Source organism: Theropithecus gelada, chromosome 18 (assembly GCF_003255815.1).
Source record: "Theropithecus gelada isolate Dixy chromosome 18, Tgel_1.0, whole genome shotgun sequence".
Taxonomy (NCBI): Eukaryota; Metazoa; Chordata; class Mammalia; order Primates; family Cercopithecidae; genus Theropithecus; species Theropithecus gelada.
In genome coordinates this window covers 23,885,585-23,907,415 of record NC_037686.1, presented here as the reverse complement: position 1 = coordinate 23,907,415, position 21,831 = coordinate 23,885,585, and the positions used below count along the sequence as shown (strand labels likewise).

Here is a 21,831-nt window from a genome sequence, read left to right as displayed (position 1 = left end):
CATGCTAACCTTTATAGATAAAAGATGGGGGAGATTTTCATAATACAGAAAGATATTGGGCAGGTTAGTTTTTCTTCTGAAGATTTTACTGAGCCACTTGAGTTTTGATTGTTTTTGACACTTAAAAATTTATTTTATATGAATAGTGTATAGATTTCTTTTAAAACATTTTGAAGCAAGGGAAGATGTGACGTACAGCATTAATTTTTTAAAAATTTACATGATTTTGAGAGCTTTATTTCTGATTTTAAATTATGGTTTTCATAATGATAACTAAAATTTTTTTTTGTTATATTTTTCTTATGGCTTAGTTGTGCCATTTAAAAGTCATTCTTTATAATATTTAAAATAAAGTATTTTTCTTCATTTCCTGGTGTATACGAATTTTCGAATTTCTAGTACAGGTACCAAAACAAATATTAACTCAAGCTCTTTAATTTTGGGGCTGCAGGATGTTACTGCTGTTTTATCTTACACATTTATGTATACAGAAAGAAAGGATTTTAACATTCTACTTTTTTTTCTTCTTCTTCTTTAGTAGTATGATAGTATTATCACTATTTTCTGTTGCATTCTGAGAGTAAAAGATGCATCTCTTTTTCAGTAGATGGCTTACCAAATAACTTTAGAGCTCACCCACTTCAGTTGGACCAATCCAGTGACCCTTCTAACAGTATTGATGGCCCAGATCATGTAAGATCTGCTTCATCGTTACATGAAACAAAGAAAGGAAATATTGGAATAATTCATGGTGCATGTTTAACACTTACTGATCATGATAGAATTCGACAGTTTATACAAGAGTTCACATTTCGGGGCCTTTTGCCACATATAGAGAAAACAATTAGGCAATTAAACGATCAGGTAAGATTTCATTTTTTGGATTAGTATTTTTAAAATTGAAGTAAATAGTAAATTTAAGAATTAATAAATGTATTTGAAGTTTTGTTTTCGTTTTAAGATAGGCCAATATTAAGACTTCTCAAAATTACTTCATTGTGGTGAAGTTCTGTTCAACTGTGGAAGAGGCTGATTCATTTTCACTAGGATTTTGCCAGCATATTAGACAGTTTTCTTTAAATCAGTTTTGTTAAAATGAACATTTGCTATTAAAGCTTTTTAGTTAAAATTTTTTTTATGTAAAAGAAAAATACTAAATTATATTTGTCAACATATTTAATCTCTTTTTTAAAGCTAATATCAAGAAAAGGTTTGAGTCGATCTCTATTTTCTGCAACTAAAAAATGGTTTAGTGGCAGTAAAGTTCCAGAAAAGAGCATTAATGAGCTGAAAAATACATCTGGCTTGCTGTGAGTAAAGTGTTGTTTTTGTTTTTCCTCTGTTTACCTCTGACTAGTATTTGATTGTATGATATCCTGCAGAAGATAACTATCTCTTTGATTTCTTAGTTTCTTATTGGTGAAAATTCAGGTAGATAAGAAGAGTGACTCTTAAGTAAATCATATTAATTTTTTACAAACTAAGTACTTGTACATCTAAAAACAAATGGGAAGGTCACTTTACTTTTGGTCTGTTTCATTATTTGTAAAACAATGAAGTTAGACTAGTTATCATTAGTAACTGTTCTATATCTAAAATGTAATGACTTGATGATTCTAAGACAAGGGACACATTTAATAAATTTTGCTTTACACAAAAAACCATTTTAAGGGAAAAATATAATTAATACATTTTGGATTTTAATCTTTCTCCTGGTTGTATATAAATGTGAGTTACTTGGAATTAACCATTTACTTCATTATTCAACCATGGAGAAAATGTTTGCCTGCCTTTGAGACATTCTCAGGGCTATAAATAATAAAACAAGGAACTTTCTGTTTCCAGATATTTTTGAGAACTGACACTCTTGTTGGAGGTAGAATTTCTTTAAAATAGCATTAGTTTTCCTCATATTCTAGAAGAACATGGCAGCTTGTTAGTATATTTTATAGTGGTTTAGGGGGTAATAAATTATGCATTATTTTCTTTTGTATTTACAGGTATCCCCCAGAAGCACCAGAACTTCAAATCAGGAAAATGGCTGACTTATGTTTTTTGGTGCAGCATTATGATTTGGCTTACAGTTGCTATCATACTGCAAAGAAAGATTTTCTTAATGATCAAGCAATGCTTTATGCAGCTGGTGCCTTGGTTGGTATTCTGTGGTATTATAATTCCTTAATTCTGCTACCATAAATGCTTTAGAAATTTCTCTTGGTGGGAAACAGAATCCTTAGGGATAAAGTTGTACTCCAAGAACACATAGTGCTTTATAGATTGTGAATTCCTTAATGCTGAATTGATGGATTTCCCTCAGACTAGTTCATTAGCTGGGTATGGTGGCACTTTCCTGTAGTCCCAGCTACTTGGGAGGCTGAGGCAGTAGAATTGCTTGAGCCCAAGAGTTTGAGACCAGCCTGAGCAACATAGTAAGATTGCATCTTTAAAAATAAATTGAAAAAACTTATTTCTTAAAAACAAAACCCAAAAAACTAGGTAATTAAAAGATGGTCATATATCAGGGTTTCTTTCTTAATTAGTACTTTCTAACTTTTTCATCAGCTTTCAGAATTGAATTTCATTTTCTAATATATTCAAAATACAAAAATTTTTTTAGAAGTTTTTTTAAAACCATGACATTTTTAAGTTGCTTGATGTATGACTTCATTATTAGTCAAGAACATGTACTTTAGGTGTGAGACACTCTCTCATCTTAGGCAAGTTATTGAATATCTCTAAGCCACAGTTTTCTCACCTGTAAAATATGTGAATCCTAATGGTATAGGATCAGATAAGGTATAAGGCATGCACTTAGCATAATGCCTTATATGTAATAACCTGTCAATAAGTATTGGTGGTGTTAGGTTTGTAATTGATTACAAAGCCAGGTATTTCAGAAGAATTTTCTATACTTGTTGCCTAAAACCTTTTAATGTTTTTGAAAAGTTACCACAAATATATGTGTTATCTGCTTTATGTGTTCAGAAAAGAGTAAAATTAGCACTGTTAGTTTCTATTTAATCTTTTAAAAAACATGTAAGCTTATAAACAAAAGTGAAGAAAAAAATGTGTAAGAATAATTCATTGGTAATTGTGTAGATACTTTTTTTTAACTAGAAAATATTCACAAGTTGACAGATACTTATTTAATTAACTGGCATTTGTTTTGCATTTATTTTAATACTGTGCATATATAAAATTAGTAACTTAAAAATGGAAGCCAGAATAGCAAAATTATATTACTGTTGCTTTCTGGTTCTTTAATTTTTTTAATGAAAAAAGTCAGCCCACTTTTTTTTTTTTTTTCTGGAGACAGAATTTTGGCTCACTGCAACCTCCACCTCCAGGATTCAAGTGATTCTTGTGCTTAAGTCTCCTGAGGAGCTGGGATTATAGGCACACCCCACCATGCCCGGCTAATTATTTTTGTGTGTGTGTGTTTTTAGTATAGATGGGGTTTCACTGTGTTGCCCAGGCTGGTCTCGAATTCCTGACCTCAGGCAATGTACCGTGCCTGGCCAACCCAATTTTTAAAAACCTTTCATAGAAATGGAAAATATGCTATGTTCGTGAGAAGCGTTTGAAAACACAAGTGAATCTTCCTTGGCTAAATATTCTCTGATTGCTCATTATAGTCATCATAGGAAATCACAAATACTTCATGTTATTATTAATACCTTATAACCTAGGTATGCATTTGTAATGACAAAATTTTATTTAATGTATCTGCAAGTAGAATGTTTGATAAAAACTACATTTAAGCCATTCAACTGGAAGTATTAGTAGCTGTTTGAGAGAAAATAATATAGCACTGGAAAATAAAGGCATATTTGCTCTTACATATTTGTGCACCTGAAAATCATTGTAGCCTTTAAAAGCTACCCTAAAAATAATAGGCTTCTGAGAAAAGTTGGGATACTCTTCTTGAAACCTATTCATCTTTGTAACCAGAGCACAAACAAAAACTTTAACCAGTACCTTGGAAGATTACCTAAATAATCTAGATAGGCAGCTTAGCATGGCTGAGGATACCTCAGGGAATATAAAAAATAAATTTTTTATAGGGATGGGGGTGAGCAAGAAGAGTTCCTAACCAGGGGAGCTGCCATGAAGCCGATCATAGAAGAAAGTACAGCCTGCCCTGAGCCCAGAGCTGTGAAAGGCTGGTAGTGTGCTTCTCTGGAGACAGAGTCCATACGCACCAAAGTGTAGGCATTCGTTTTTAGCAGCTTGAAAGAGAGCCTTTCTGTGCAGCAGCTGAGCTCAGGGCTTTTTCCTTTCATTCTGAAGGATATAAGTTTATAATACTGCTATTTTTTATTCCCTTGCCTAAGAAAAATTATGTATGAATAAAATAAAAATTTAATTTGAACTGATACCACTTCCCTTGCCATTCACATGTTAACTAATTGATAAGATCAAAATGTGTTGTAGTAAAATAGACTAGATCATATGCCTTTTTAGATGAAAATTGTAGAAGATATTTAGTCATTGTAACTACAAAGGCAAAATAAATATCACAGCAAAACCAGTAATAGGAATTCTTGAAGACTTTTTTTTTTTGAGACGGAGTCTCACTCTGTTGCCCAGTCTGGAGTGCGGTGGCCTGATCTCAGCTCTCTGCATCCTCCACCTCCTGTGTTCAAGCGAGCCTCCTGCCTCAGCCTCCCAAGTGGCTGGGATTACAAGCATGTGCCACCACACCCAGCTAATTTTTGTATTTGTAGTAGAGATGGGGTTTCACCAAGTTTGCCAGACTGATCTCGAACTCCTGACCTCAAGGGATCTGCCTGCCTCGGCCTCCCAAAGTGCTAGGATTACAGGCGTGATCCACTGGACCCGGCCAAGAAAACATGTTTTAGAGCTGTATGATATTTTGTCACATGGATATTATGTATTTTTATTTAGCTCCTTCAATGAATTTTAGAGCAGATACTGCTGAGTGCTGAGGATGCAGAGGCATTCTGAAATAGATATGGTTCATATTGTCATTCAGGGAACTATCAGGTTAAAGGCTTTAATCATATTTCAGTTCCCAAATCATTATTTGTTTTTTCTTCTATTTTAAAAAATGTGGCAGAGAAGTACATTTGTTTGTCTTAAAAGTGAATTATGGCTTTCCCGTCCTGCTATTCTCCTGTCTCAGCCTCCCGAGTAGCTGGCATTACAGGCATGCACCACCACACCTGGCTAATTTTGTATTTTTAGTAGAGACAGGGTTTCTCCATGTTGGTCAGGCTGGTCTCGAACTCCAGACTTCAGGTGATCTGCCTGCCTCAGTCTCTCTCAAAGTGTTGGGATTACAGGCGTGAGCCATTTTCATTAAAACTTAGGTGATTTTTTTTTTTGGAGGCAAGGTCTTGCTCTGTTGCCCAGGCTGGAGTACAGTGGTGTGATCACAGCTTATGTAGCCTCAACCTCCTGGGCTCAACTGATCCTCCCACCTCAGCCCCTCACAGTAGCTGGGACTACAGGCGTGCACCACCACGTCTGGCTAATTTTTATATTTTTTGTAGAGATGGCATTTTGCCATGTTGCCCAGGATTGTTTTGAACTCCTGAGCTCAAGCATTCTCCCTGCCTTGGCCTCCCAACGTGCTGGGGTTACAAGCATGTGGCACCGTGCTAAATCTTCATTTCTAAATCCTTTGACCACCATTGTATATTATTTGAATTATTAACTAAAGTCCTAGGCATTGCCAATAGAATGAGGTTTTTTTTTGTTTGTTTGTTTGTTTGATCTAGATCTCAGTATGTTGCCCAGGCTGGTCTTGAATTCCTGGGCTGAAGCAATCCTCCTGCCTCAGCCTGCCAAAGTGCTGGGATTACAGGTGTGAGCCACTGAACCCATCCAGAATGAAGTTTTAAAATGAAATATGACCTAGGAAATTGACAGTAATAATAGGTTTAAGAAAAATGGTCTTTGCACCATCTATATGATAGTGGATATAAACTAGAGTTTGTAATTGGCAGAATATTTTGATAAGGCAAGCCGTTGTGAGCTCTGATTTTATATTGTTACCAATAAATTGGAAAGAGATGTACTTTATTTTTTCTCTTTGTGATCCATCATTGGTCTGTTCTCTACTTATTGAAGGTTAGGGAAGAACAGGGAGGAGGGTGTTAGTAGAAATCTTAAACTAGGCTAATTTGATAGTATATATACACCATAGTTTTTTTTGAAAATCTCATTTAAATATTGAATGGAAGACTTCGGATATTGACTAGAGAATTTTAAGATTGAAAGCTTATATAAATGTATTACTTATATTACTATAGTAGATAATTCTTTTGAAAGTACAACACTAAATCACTCTTGTCATAGCCTCTGCTCTTTTTCCACTAGCAAATATTTGGAAATTCATTCTTGGAGCATTTTGGGTCAAAGCTTCTCTCTGGGTGGAAAATTGTTTCCACTTCCAGTGTCACAGGGAAAACACACACACACACACACACACACACACACAATCAAAAAGCAGGACACTGGAGAGGAATAGGGGCTATTTTCAAACAGAAAACCCAGCAAACAGGTTAGAGGAGCACAGTCCCAACTGCAAAGTGGAGACTGACTCCCCCATCTCCAGTGGCAACCTAACATGCTGGTTATGTTGGGCCTGGCCAACCTTTTTTCCCTTTTGTGTCTATAACAGATGATACCACAACCATAACTGTGTTATATCTCAGCATATCAGAGGCCCATGGAGTAAAAATAAATGAAAAGACCTTTCAAGCTAGTTTGGAAAAATAGATGATTTAGATAAACTGACTATTCAACCTCCCACTTAAAGCTGTTAGGCAGCTATCTGGGAAAACACTGCGGGTAAGATGCTGCTTAACAGAAATAACCTCTTGCTCTGACCAGCGTAGGGTCAGCATATTTTTTTTTGTTGTTGTTTGTTTTTTGAGACCAAATCTTACTCTGTCACCCAGGCCAGTGTGCAGTGGCACTATCTCGGCTCAATACAACCTCTGCTTCCCAGGTTCAAGCGATTCTCCTGCCTCAGCCTCCCGAGTAGCTGGGATTACAGGTGCCTGCCACCACTCCTGGCTGTTGAGGGTGTTCAGGAATTTTTGTATTTTTATTAGAGACAGTGTTTCACCATGTTGGCCAGGCTGGTCTCGAACTCCTGACGTCAACTGATCCATCCGCCTCAGCCTCCTAAAGTGCTGGGATCATAGGCGTGCGTCACTGCACCTGGCCAGTTCAGCATATTTTTGACGGGAAGAGATAACTGTCAAATGCTACAATGATAAACAGGGGAAACATAAGTAGCTCTAGAAAACAGAAGATTAAAAAATCTGGACAAAATAAAGAAAAGTGATAGACAACACACCTAACCACTAGGCCTGACATAGCATTCACTCATAAGCACATTGTGTATACATGCACTCACTCACACTGCTACACACAACATTCAGGTAGACACCCAAAGGAGGACAAATCCAAATGTCTGCTCTCTTTGGAATTTCCGTGGCAAATCTGAGTCTAGGCAAAAGTAAAGACCTCCCTGGGGTCTAAACAATCTTAGGAAGCAGTCTTTGCTCCGCATGTAGCCAGTGGTGCCCTTATATTTGCCTGAGCCTTTTGTAATTGTCTGAACACCAGAATTCATTCTTTATATTCCTGCAGTTTAACTGCTAAATCTTATCCAATCTAACTTTGCCTGTAATGGAAGCATCTCCCTTTTGGTCTCTGTATTCCTCATGTTCTTTCAGGAAAAACACATCCCCAGACAGTGGTCATTAGAGGGTGTTCAGGAGTTGGAAAGTGTAGGAAGAGAGTAATATAAATACAATAAGGAAATGCCTGTTATTGTCATGATTTCTCTGAGACCAGGTGGCTAAGGAGCCCGTAGTCTTTAAGGATATGTTTTAGAGGCCTTAACTGAAGGTACTGCAGTCTTGCTCACAAGAGCTAAGACATTACTACGTGGAGGTTTCTATAGGACTCTTACTCATTACTTATTTGAATTCTAGGTACTCTTTTGATCTCTCTGACTTCAGTCTTTCCAGAGTCAGATCACCCATCTTCTCTGATGAGTGACTGGGCTGTAAATGTGTTTTTCAAATCTGCGTTAGGCTATAAAGTTTATACATGTGTATCCAGTTAAAAAAATAAAAGCAAATTTCATGCCAACGTTCAGTTTCCTATCTAAACTGTAAGACTGTTTCTTCTTTTGAAATATGTAAACTATATCTTTTATTTTAGGAAATGGCAGCAGTGTCCGCTTTTCTTCAACCAGGAGCACCTAGGCCATATCCTGCTCATTACATGGATACAGCAATTCAGACATACAGGGATATCTGCAAGTAGGTGACTATATAAGATTTATATTGTATCCAGTTAGAGATCAGTTTGTTCTTTTTTTTTTTTTTCCCCATTCCTAAACTCCCAAATCAAGTTAATAGAGACAAGTTGAGGTAATTTTTAAAAAATTAATGTTTTATTATACCTTTTTCTTTTCTATTTTGTTTGGATTGGCAGGTAGGAATGTGTTATGTAGAGATTATATGTTACATTGAAGGTAATTTGTATTGTGGGGACATTTCTAACTTTAAACTGCTGTCAAGTTAGGAATTAGTCATTTTGCATTTTCTTTGTTAAATAGGCAAAAAAAAAATAGTTAAACAATATTGTATTCATAGTGCTTTCTGTTGAACCCTGTAAGAGTGAGAACTCACCACCTATAAGGAGACTATGAACTGGTTCCCAGTGGTCAGGGGAGATTTCATGGGATATTTGATGGGTAGACCTTGAAAGAAAAGTGGTTAGGACTTGATAACTGTGAAGATGTATCAGGAATTGTGATTGGCAGGCATAATGTTTTAGATGTGCATTATTGTCTAAAGAGAAGAAAGCCCTGGCTAGGTTGGAAGGTTTCTGTATAGGGAAAGTACTGGATGATATTTGGAAAGGAGATTTGAGATAAATCTGTGTGAGGAACCTTTACTGTCGTGTATTATTTTTATTTTTGGTTTTTTTTTTTTTTTGAGACAGAGTCTTGCTCTGTCGCCCAGGCTGGAGTGCAGTGGCTGCGATCTTGGCTCACTGTAACCTCTGCCTCCTGGGTTCGAGTGATTTTCCTGCCTCAGCCTTTGGAGTAGCTGGGTTTACAGGAGTGCGCCACCATGCCTGGCTACAGAAGAGACAGGTTTTCACCATGTTTGCCAGGCTGGTCTCGAACGCTTGACCTCAAGAGATCCACCCACCTCAGCCTCCCAAAGTGCTGGGATTACAGGCATGAGCCGCCATGCCTAGCCCATGTTTTTTATTTTTTATTTACTTATTTATTTTTTTGAGACGGAGTCTTGCACTGTCGCGCAGCTGGAGTGCAATGGTGTGATCTCAGCTCATTGCTACCACCACCTCCTGGGTTCAAGTGATTCTCCTGCCTCAGCCTCCCAAGTAGCTGGAATTATAGGCATCTGCCACCGTGCCCAGCTAATTTTTTGTATTTTTAGTGGAGACGGTGTTTCACTATTTTTTCGGCCAAGCTGATGTCGAATTCCTGACCTCATGATCTGCCCGCCTTGGCCTCCCAAAGTGCTGGGATTAGAGGCGTGAGCCACCACACCACACTCATGTATTATTTTTATTAAGCTGCAGTGAAGACTTACGTAGTAGTAAATGGAAAATTACCAAATATTTGAGTAGGGACTTAACATAATAGAAGTTACTTTTTGGAAAAATTAATCTGACTTTTCTGTTGTTTCAGAATAGATGCATTGGAAGACAGATATAGAGGCAGTTTTGATCCCTATAATGTTGAAGTAAAAGTAGTCATCGTAATGGTAACATGGTTAGAACAGAACAGCATCATTAATAAGATAATAATAAACATTTTTTGAGTGTTCAGCATTTGCCATCATGCCGAAGAAATTTATATGCACATTTAGTCTTAACAACAAACCTCTGAAATCGTGCATGTTATTATTATCCTTATTTTACAGATGAAGAAACTGAAGTAATTGACTATATGGGATAAATCGTTTAGGAATCAAACATAAGTGTTAAGATTTAAGGGAATTTATAAAATTTACTGAAGAAAAATCTTTAAGAACTGAACCTGTTAAATAAGTTGATAGTATATAGGAGTTAGTCTTTTGTGTTCATCAAAACAATCTTAGGTATTCATAAATACCTAACCTCCAAGGAAGAAAGGTATGATTTGTAGAAAGTTTATGACAAGTCAGTATAATAATTTTTGAATTTTTGAAAGGAGTAAATTGTGTTTCTAAAATAAATACTATTCATTGTTTAGAATGGGCTTCCAAAGTAAGTTCAAGTTAGCAAACTTTAGTTATATTAATAATTTTAAAGCCAAGTGATATTTTGATTCTATAAGGATTAGAAAGTAAAAAGAAAAACTTTTGCTGCTGTTTGCCAGCAATAGGATTCCATCTTGTAATTTCATAGTAAGAATGTTTTCATTTGTTTTTATTCTTTTCTAAAATGGATAATCTAATTCTAAATTACTGATATAGTAGTACACAAAATCAACTGATTGTATTTTTACAAAAAAAAATTAAATTGGATCAGGAATCAATCAGACAACACTGGCTCTATGCCATCTCTAGCAGAAACATCTTAATGGTACTACCAGGGGGAAAATACCTAAATATTCCTCGAAGTAGCCAGCAAAATGAAACACAATCAGAATTTGCATAAGGAAAGAGAAAGAAATACGTGTGACATGTTTATATTTTTCTGTTCAAAGCAGACTTTGTTAAATATGTTATGGAACCAGTTCTAGCTTTTTTGCATACAGGAGATAGGACTTTGCATTATGTTCTTACTGCCAAATTACGTGATAATGAGCAGTTTTGATGAGTTATGAGAAGTTTTTGAAGATTTTTTAAGAAAGCCTTTTTGGTAGGTGCCAAACAAGGACATAGACTTCTTGTCTGCTTTTTATAGTCAGCCCTGTGTGTCTGCAGATTCGACCAACCACAGATTAAAAATATTTGGGAAAACCCAACAATAAATAATAATATAAAAATTAAAAATACAAATGAAAAATAAAGTATGATAATGATTTACATAGTATTTACATTATAGTAGGTATTATAAGTAATGTAGAGATTATTTAAATTACACAAGAGGATGTGTATGGGTTAATATGCAAATACTATGCAATTTTATATAAGGAACTGGATAAACCTTGGATTTTAGTATCCTGGAGGGTCCTGGAACCAATTCCCTGCAACTGTCCTCTAAAATTGTAATTGGAATCTTTTGCTGAACACATTTACTTTGATGTGCTAAGGTATTATTGTGCTGATTTTATTTTCTTGTCCTTTTTTCTACAGGAATATGGTGTTGGCAGAAAGATGTGTGTTGCTTAGTGCTGAACTTTTAAAAAGCCAAAGCAAATATTCAGAGGCTGCAGCTCTCCTAATACGGTTGACCAGTGAGGTACTGAAACTGTGTAGTATTTCCTTTAATTAGCATTGTTCATTTTTTAAAAAGACGTATCTTCTTTCTTGAAAGGGTTTACAAAACATAAAATTAGCCAGCGAAATCACTCTTTGGGAATTTACAACATGGCTATTTTAGTTTTTTGTTGAGTTAATTTTAAATGTAATTTTTTATAAATTAAATTTACATATTTTAAGGCTACATTTCATTATTAACTACAGACGTGTATTGAGCATACATACTCTGTGACTTATTAGGTTTTTGTCCTTTGAATAAGAATATTTAAAACAATGTGCATGTGCGTTGTTCCTAATATAAAATGATATTTTATTTTTTATTTTTCATATTTTGTTATCTGAGTCTGCTAGGGAAATAAAGCTGATTTTAAAAGACTAATCACTAAGGAGTTTTTAATTTTACTTTCAGCTAGCATGAACTTTTTAAGAAAATCATCTTAAACATTTAAAAAACCTATATTGTGAATATTTTAAAAGAGAAGAAAGTAATTCATTTATAGTTGTTGAAGATTTTACAACAAACATTATTGAGTTGCATTGACTACAGGCTTGTAAAGAATGGTAGTAATTCCTTTATAAGGATTGTTAATAACATGTTTTTTAGATGACTACTGAAGAATGAAGGAATGAAATCAAACATCTCCTTTGTTTGCTCCTTAAATGTTAAATTATCCTAGGATTTTAGTCCTTGGACCACTGCACTTTTTAACTCTTTACGTTTTGGGGATGATCTTGTCCACAGCCATGCTTTCCACTTTCAAATCTGTCTTTAACCCTGAGCTTTCTTTGAGCTTTAGATTTGTATGGCCAACTGTCTTTAAGATTTATCTACTTGCGGCCAGGCATGATGGCTCACGCCTGTAATCCTAGCACTCTGAGAGGCTGAAGTGGGCGGATCACCTGAGGTCAGGAGTTTGAGACCAGCCTGGCCAACATAATGTAATCCTATCTACTAAAAATACAAAAATTAGCTGGGCGTGGTGGTGCACACCTGTAATCTCAGCTACTCAGGAGGCTGAGGCAGGAGAATTGCTTGAACACAAGGTGGGGGTTGCAGTGAGCTGAGATCGCGCCACTGCACTCCAGCCTGGGCGGCAGAGCGAGAGCAGCAACAAAGATTTATCTACTTCGTGTTTCGAAGGCATCTTAAATTAACGTATAAATAAACCCATAAAATTTTTTACCTGATATATCATGATCTTCAGTTATGTTATCACTAACAAGCCCTTTATTTGCTCAAGGCAGAAATGGCTTGAGATATTCCTGTATTCTCCTATCCTGTCTGTAATCCAATGTAGAATGGAGGTGGGGGTGGGAGTAATTTTTGTTTTCAAGCTCTTAAACATTATTTATTTAATTAAAATAATTTCAATCTTTAAAAATATATTTTCTTTTTGTATCTCCATATAGTTTACTTATCTCTTTCTTTTGTTGGTTTTTTAAAAACTTCTCCTATTGTACTAGTTCTCATTCTTAATATTTTTTATTTGGGACTGTGGCCTTTTCCCTCTTGCTTTGTCTAGTTTACTAGTCATGATATCAGTTGTGTACTTCAGATAGTCTTGCCTAGTACACCCGTTTGTCCTGAGTGTCTCTGTTCTGCTCCGTCATATAATGCTGTAAAACCTGACTTACCATATTATATTATATTGGAAATTATGTTTAAGCTTCTTAAGCTGTTAGCTTCTTGAGGTCAGGGAACCGTGTTGCCTTCTGTTTTTATTCCTGTTGCCTAACACTGGCCTTGGCACGTGGATTAGATGCTCTACAAGTGTTTGTTGGAACTGAACCATTAATTCTTCTACAAAAGTTTCTGTAAGATCTAACTAGTTAGGTTAAGAAGTGATATTTAAAATGTTTAATAATTGTTATTGCATGGCCACTAATAAATATGAACAGGTAACAAACTATTTGTAGAGCTGAATATAGGCTTTTGAGTATTCTGATGTTCTCTATTATAATAAATAATCTTAACTTGGATTTGAATGTGTTGCTGTGTTTTTCAACCTAAGGATTATCAGTGAATGTAAAAAGAATTTATGGTTCAGGAGCTTGAATAAAATTCCTTTTTTTCTTCCTTGCTTAAATGCTTTTAATTGCCATTCTATCCACATATGTGAATAAAATTTCTTCAGAGCAAATTCTCCTGTCTGCATTATAACAGTGTTATTTTTTGTCATTTTTCTCTTCTTTCCAACTCTTTGTTTTCACTTTTCTTTCTCAAATTGGGATGATTTGTTTTATCATGAAAGTCTAGAAAATGTATCATTGTTATTTACTGCCATATGGTGGGGAGAGGGGGCAGGTGGTGGTGCATGTACCCAGAAATTGTGATTCTCAGTGGCCTTTTCTGCAATACCTGTCATAAATTTCTTTGGGGTAACTTGAAACTAATGATTATTGGGCATAATGTTTATAAATTATGTTAAATCTTTACCAACAATTTACATTTATTGTATGTATTTTGTTAACTAGAAAGGCTGTATAATATCAAGAGGGGCACACTGGTTTTGAAGCTGGAGAACTGAGTTACATACTCTTGACATGCCTGAACTGTGTTCCCTAGATTTTTGCTAATACCATCATAGGGAAAGATAGTTAATGAGGCCTGGGCAAGAGGAGGAGCTGTGCTTTGACTTTATGTACTGCAAATTTTTGGGCAAGTGGATCTTATTTTTTGTTTTATGCCCTGGGATTCTCAGAATGGCAGAGCAAACCCAGTTTAATGATGAAACATGCCACATTTATCACCATATAGGATATATGTGAATTTGGTGCTTAAGAGATACCTGCTTGTATCTGTTTCTGTATTGAACACTTATTCTGGTCTTACAACCCATTTTTTCTGTTACTATATTTAAATATGAAAAATCAGTTTCTAGGGATGCTAATATCAGTTTTTGTAAGTTTCTTCAGCTTGGGAGTAACTGGTCTTATGGGAAATTTATCAGCTGAAAGCACCTTTCTTTCCTGTTAACTTCATGGTTATGCAGAGATGAAATCTTAAAAGCTTAGAGCCATCTTTTTTGTTTGATGTTTGATTCAGTTAGTTAGCTACAACTGGTGGCTTTATCAACTGTGTTTTTATTGAAGTGTTTATTGAGGCCTCTACCTCAGATGAATTTTTTTTTTTTCTGTACATAACCCTCATATTTTAAGTTATTGTTGTCTTTTTATCTTTTGTTAAAATTATGTCTTGGTTACATAACCCTCATATTTTAAGTTATTGTTGTCTTTTTATCTTTTGTTAAAATTATGTCTTGGTTGTGGACAGAATTTCATAGGCCGGAGTTCTTAATGAAATGCTATCAACAGGGTTTTTTTTTTTTTTTTTTTTTTTTAGTTTCTTACGGAACATATATAAAACTTGTTGTTTGATAGTATGAAATACACCACTATATTAAAATTTTATCTTTCAATTCATTTAAAGCCTTTGCTTTCTGGATAAAACCATCACTTTGTAAAAATCCTTTTATTTCTCTTCCGTCAACACTGATAGCAGTTGTCATTCTTTTCAGGGCTATTTTTCTCCTTTCAAAACAATGTTTTTACCACTTTGGGTGTCACATTAAGAATCAGGGTCTAATGAAGAATAAAGCTGGACTAAGATATGAAAGCACGGTATTCAGCTCTAGAAACTGATTCTCATTCAGTCTAGAAACTGATTCTTTACATGCAGGAGTCAAAATTTTGTTTCAGCCAAATTAATACAGGCCATGGACTTCCACATGTGCCTTCAGTTGGTCAGTTCTTGAGTGTTAAATTTGGAAATGCTAAGAGTTTCTCGTTTTGGTTTTTAACTGGATTGTACATTAGAATCATTTGCAAACCATTAAGTATTCTCAGGGGATATTCTTAGCTTTTTAGAATGTCCAGGATTGCTACCCATTCAGGTTTTGCAGTTTAGTGAAGCTTCATAGGCAATAAAGAAGTGTGTGTGTATATATTATTTTATTTTATTTTATTTTTTCATGTGTGTTTGTATGTATGCATGCATATGTGCGTTGTGCTAAGAATAGACTTAAGAAATTACAGCACTTAAAAAACTGAACTCTGTTGAGGTCTAAGTGAAATTCTGAAATAGAAACAATAATTAGGGAGAATTACCTATTTTGGATATTAAAATATATAGATACTAAAATATAAGGCTACAGAAAGTAAAACTCTATACAGTGATAAGAATAGACATATTAATGGGCTAGAATGAGAATTTAAATACTGCATATGGTTAAGGTATCATTTAAAATTAGTGGAGAAAGCTAACTTATTCACAAAATGGTATTGTGATACCTAAGCAGCTGTTTGGGTTGGAATCTTAGCTTATTCATTGTGTTTTAATATATTATGGCTTGATTAAGCTATAATAAAAAATGAAACCAGAGTAACACACACACAGAGACACACACACACACACACACACACACACACACACACACCCCTAGAAGCAAATACTAAGAGAGCATTTTTTAAAGTCCTGGAATGATAACATCCTTTCTTAGTTTGATACAATATCTTGACACCATAAAGGCAATGATAGTGTGCTGCCCTGCAAAAGAATAAACTCTTTCTTGTCAAAACTGGAAAATACTGTTTGCAAAATATATCACAAAGGACTAATATTAAGAGTTATACAAAGGGCTCTTACAAAGCAGAAAATCACAACAAACCATTTACAAAAGAGCATAAACAGGCAATTCACAGGAAAAGTACAAAATCCCCTAAACATATGAAAAGATTAACAGTCCTACGATAAAGTGTATGTTAAGGAACAAGGTGTTATATATATTTTTTCCCTTTTTTGAGACAGGTCGTCCTTCTGTCACTAAGCCTGGAGTGCAGTGGTGAATTCATGGCTCACTGCAGCTGCAGTCTCCCAGGCTCAGGTGATTCTCCTGCCTCAGCCTCCCAAGTAGCTAGGACCACAGACACCATCATGCCCAGCTAATTTTTGTAGAGACGGGGGTCTCTTTCTGTTGCCGAGGCTGGTCTTGAACTCTTTGGCTCAAACGATCCCCCACCTTCACCTCCCAAAGTTCTGTTATAGGTGTGAGCTCCCAGCTGTCATTTTTCTTTTATTAGCTAAAAATTTTGAAGATTTTTGGCTGAGTAGAGTGGAACACATATACTCTTATTCTTTGTTGATGAGAGTATGTATTGGTGCTACTTTTTTTTTTTTTTTTTTTTTTTTAGCAGTTTGGCTATATTGATTAGAATCTAAAGTAGTGTATGCATAGCTTTCATTAACTCAGCAGTTCTACTACCAGAAATTTCTCTATTAAAATATTTGAATAATTATTCAAATATGTTTCTATAAAGATAGTTATCAAAGCATTTTATGTAGTAACAAAATATGAAACAATAATCAATTGGTAAGTTAGGGTACATTTTATAATGGAATACAGTGTAACTTTAAAAGAAGTGAGAGAGATGTAGATGTCTTAGAAAGATGTCCATTACATAAGTGAAAAAAGCAAGGTACTCTATATAAATACCACTTATGTATCAAAATATATGTGTATTTTTAAAAATCCGTATGTTTTAGGCATGTAAACACATGCACATACATATATAGGAGGGGTGACAAAGGACACAACACTACTAAGCTGTAAAGAATAGTTACCTCTGGCAAATGACATGAAACATGGGCTAGGAAAGAAAGATGTTCATTTTTTCTTCAAACACGTATTCTTTTTTAAAAAGTTAGTTTGTATTAATACTTTTTAAAAAGAAAACATTTTTCTAAAAAATAAAGTAAGCTCCCAAGCTCCCCTAAGTGTTTCTGACACAAACCCATTTTTAAGAACCACTAATTAATTACGTATTCCTGACGTTTTTACTTACTAGCTTTTGGATCTTAATTACTAGAGCAATCATCTAATCATTTAGTTTTTATCAGGAGGAGGTTGAAATAGATAATAGCTGCCATTTACTGAATGCTTTCTAGGTGGTTTCCTCGAGTCTTTTTCAGCTCTAGCATAATTCTATGATTGACGCAGAGATAGTTTATGATAATCAATGGTCTGTGAACGCTTTTGATGTAACTATAATTTGTTGAAATTATTGCATTTAAAGTCAATGTTTTCTGTTTTCAACTTTCCCTGGGGAAAATAATGGCAGCAGAACACATGGAAGGGCATGGTAAGTTCAGCTTGAGAACAGCTAAAAACCTGGAGAAAGTTTTGGTGAAAATGTTGTTGATATTTAATCAGCAACCTTCAGTACTTTCTCAGTTATCTGTAAAATGATGACTCTTTCAGTCGAAAGATTTGTCTTAAGGGTGGTGACGTAATGTAGTATGTGGTTTTGTAGTTTCTGTACTGTGAGGGTCAGTTGAAGTGGAAACTTTCTTGAGTTGTATTCTTTATTAATGTAATAATAGCAGGTGAAAAGAAAATCTTTGAAACTGAAGCCTTCTGAACTTTTTAATGAAATGCAGTCGATTTGGCCCTCTGGAATAATAGCAAACGTTGAGGATTCCTTTAAATACAGTAAAATTTTACAGAGAATTAAGGAGTAGATTAGAATATTTCATAATCTATGTACATGTTTTCTTGGGTGGATGAAAATATGCTAACAAGTCAATTTTCAGAGGAAATCAGATTGGTGTAAATGTTTTCTGGTTTATTTTTTATCGGTATACCTGTAATAAATTTGTAGTTGACAAACTTTTTTGCCATTTGAGAAGGGATTGCAGTTACTCACAGATTTTGGTACATGGCACATATCATAACCAGACATTTGGCTTTTATGAAAAGCTAAGTATTTCATGGTAGAAAATGTTTTCAAAGCTTAAAAGAATTTTGTGTTTTTGGAAGAATCAAGATTGGTTTGCCCCTTGATCTTTGCCCTCATATACTCTTAAGTTAAACATTGGATATGCTATATATTAAGATATTAAATGTTTTTTCACTAGTTATCTATTTACTTTTAACTTGGTGAAACTAACCTTTTTCTCTTTTAAACATTCACTAGGATTCTGATCTTCGAAGTGCACTTCTTTTGGAACAGGCGGCACATTGCTTTATAAACATGAAAAGTCCCATGGTTAGAAAATATGCATTTCATATGATATTGGCAGGCCATCGATTTAGTAAAGCAGGGCAGGTGAGTGCTTTTGCTTTACAATGAAAAGTTGCTATTAATTTCTTTTATAAATGTGTGTCATTTGTCCATTTTTTGTTATTTAAAATGAATCTTGAAAACTAAATGAAATTTTGTTCTGAGGTAATTTATTGGTAAGGGCATGAGATTTGGATTTAGACAAATCTGGCTATGAATTTTGATCTTCTGTTCACAACTTTGGTCAGGCTACTTCTCTGAGCCTCAGGGTTTTTTTATTTATAAAATTTGTAATTTTACTCAAATTTTGGTTAGGTTAAACTAAATCACATTTGTGAAAAGCCAGATAGATTGTATGCATTCAAGTAGGAATGAATTCTCCCTATTTCAGCTCTGATCTTCTGTTCTCTCTCAAAGTAATTTTTAAAAAAATCCTGCTCTTTCTGTTTCAGAGTGCTTTATAATGCTATTGACTAAATACTTAATGTATAGACATCTTCTTTCTCTTGTCTCTCGAAGCAGTTGAGTTGCTGGGATCTTTACTGATTTAAAGAGATTTATCCAGCCCCAGTTGTCCTAGAACCATTAGTCGGAGAGAGCTAGCTTTCTTGGAGGCTGAGAGTAGCAGTAGGGAAATGGTGATTTACTATAAATATAAATAGAAACTTGGATTAAACAACCATTAAACAACCATCTCTATATTTCAGAGACTATACTAGGAGCTGAACATACACCCATAAAATCAACATGGTCTTACCTCTTAAGGAGCTTTTGATCTATTAGGGGCATATAAAGGTCTTTTAAAAATTTAGTTAATATGGGCCGGGCGTGGTGGCACACTCCTGTAACCCCAGCACTTTGGGAGGCTGAGGTGGGTGGATCACGAGGTCAGGAGATCGAGACCATTCTGGCTAACACAGTGAAACCCCGTCTCTACTAAAAATACAAAAAAAAAATTAGCCAGGCATGGTGGCGGGCGCCTGTAGTCCCAGCTACTCAGGAGGCTGAGGCAGGAGAATGGCATGAACCTGGAAGGCAGAGCTTGCAGTGAACCGAGATTGTGCCACTGCATTCCAGCCTGGGCGACAAAGCGAGACTCCGCCTCAAAAAAAAAAAATTTAATATGAATATACTAAGTATGAAATGTAACTGTGAACATCCTTACATTTTTGTAAGTCTGTGCTAACCAAAGCATCCCAGTGTTTTACACAATATACATTATTTCAAAGGTACAAAGAAAAGTAAAGATGTTCGAAATTACTGTCAATTTCATGTAAAAATACTATACTTTTTTAAAACCAACATTTCAAAATTGGGTTCCTTCCTCTCTTTTTGGAACCCGTGGAAAGTTAGAAAATATGTGGAATTGCTTAATGTTCATTGAAAAAACCTTGCAAATCTTAATGTAAAATTAAATGTCTTTATAATAATTGATACACTCCATGAATTAGAATTTCTCAGGCTCTAACATGGAAAAAACTTAAAAAAAAAATAACTATTATTACTTTTCATGGCTTTTCTTCAGTAGTAAGTGCAAGTGCATCTGAAACATGTTACCCCACTGTGTATCTCTGGTTAAAAGGTTTCTGTTCAAAAAATGACAAAATGTATTAAGCAGGTTTCCTTTGCTTGAAAGAAAATATATGTACCATTGGGAATGGTCTGTTGTCTCCTATTGAAAATAAGTCGTCATTTTTCTACATCTTTGTCCACTTTTATGAATGGTTTCATTTGTGAGAATGGTAATGTCATTGGAACTAGAAACAGCTGCTTGTATCTTACCTTCCCAAATTATAGGGCATATTGCTTCTAGGAAATACCTAACAAGTTAAAAATGCTACGTTTGTGGTAGGTTGAGATATATTTGCTGTCTGGCTTGATAATCATCTTCTTACTGTAGCATATAACCCTGCGAAGTTAATGATTCAAGGTAGCTGGGTTTGCTATTTCATGACCACTCTATATACTCTGAACCCAAGACAGCTCTTCCACAAAACAGTACAGTTTGTGGAAATCTGAGAATATGACTATAAATTAAGATCTACTGGATAAGTCAATACAATATATATCTTAACTGAAGCTGGCCAAGAACAGTCTCTTCCTTGGAAGTTAGGGTGCATAGAACACATACAATTCTGACTGAGGCCGAGTTTCTGAGAAGCACCAACTTTTTATTATTTTTAAAAAATTTTTAAGTTCCAATGTACATGTGCAGGATGTGCAGGTTTGTTACATAGGTAAACGTGTGCCATAGTGGTATGCTGCACCTGTCAACCCATCACCTAGGTATTAAGCCCAGCATTCATTAACTCTTTTTGCTAATGCTTTCCCTCCCCCCACCCTACCCCGCAACAGGCCACAGTGTGTGTTGTTCTCCTACTGTGTCCATGTGTTCTCATTATTCAGCTCCCACTTATAAGTGAGAACATGCGGTGTTTGGTTTTCTGTTCCTGTATTAGTTTGCTGAGGATAATGGCTTCCAGCTCCATCCATGTCCCTGCAAAGGACATGATCTCTTTCCTTTTTATGGCTGCATAGTATTCCATGGTATGTATGTATGTGCCACATTTTCTTTATTCAGTCTATCATTGATAGGCATTTGGGTTGATTCCATGTCTCTGCTATTGTGAATAGTGCTGCAATGAACATAGGTGTGCCATAAAACAGAATTCTCCTGCCTCAGCCTCCCGAGTAACTGGGATTACAGGCATGCATCACCACACTCAGCTAATACTGTATTTTTAGTAGAGGCGAGGTTTCTCCATGTTGGTCAGGCTGGTCTTGAACTCCCAACCTCAGGTAGTCTGCCTGCCTTGGCCTCCCAAAGTGCTGGGATTACAGGCGTGAGCCATCATGCGTAGCTTTGACTTTTTAATAATCACCATTCTGACTGGCATGAAATGGTATCTCATTGTGGTTTTGATTTGCATTTCTGTAATGATCAGGTTTTGATTTGCATTCCTCTAATGGTCAGTGATGTTGAGCTTTTTTTTTTTTTTTTCATGTTTGTTGGCTACATAAATGTCTTCTTTTGAGAAGTATCTGTTCATGTTCTTTGCCCACTTTTGGATGGGGTTGTTTTTTTCTTGTAAATTTGTTTAAGTTCCTTGTAGATTCTGGATATTAGACCTTTGTTAGATGGATAGATTGCAAAAATTTTCTACCACTGTGTAGGTTGTCTGTTTGCTCTGATGATAGTTTCTTTTGTGGTGCAGATGCTCTTTCATGGTTTGGTTCTCTGCTTGTCTGTTGTTGGTGTATAGGAATGCTTGTGATTTTTGCGCATTGATTTTGTATCCTGAGATTTTGCTGAAGTTGCTTATCAGCTTAAGAAGCT

At 35.3% G+C, this 21,831-nt stretch overlaps 1 protein-coding gene across 1 annotated transcript in view; it reads left to right on the top strand.

The window, feature by feature from the left end:
• TRAPPC8 (trafficking protein particle complex 8) overlaps window positions 1-21,831 on the top strand; it is a 119,235-nt gene that overhangs the window by 38,863 nt on the left and 58,541 nt on the right. The window contains exons 7-12 of the mRNA XM_025365497.1: window positions 608-864; window positions 1,195-1,310; window positions 2,001-2,151; window positions 8,209-8,309; window positions 11,310-11,415; window positions 18,408-18,539. Coding sequence (XP_025221282.1) covers window positions 608-864; window positions 1,195-1,310; window positions 2,001-2,151; window positions 8,209-8,309; window positions 11,310-11,415; window positions 18,408-18,539 — 863 coding nt within the window. The remainder of the gene's footprint in view (window positions 1-607; window positions 865-1,194; window positions 1,311-2,000; window positions 2,152-8,208; window positions 8,310-11,309; window positions 11,416-18,407; window positions 18,540-21,831) is intronic.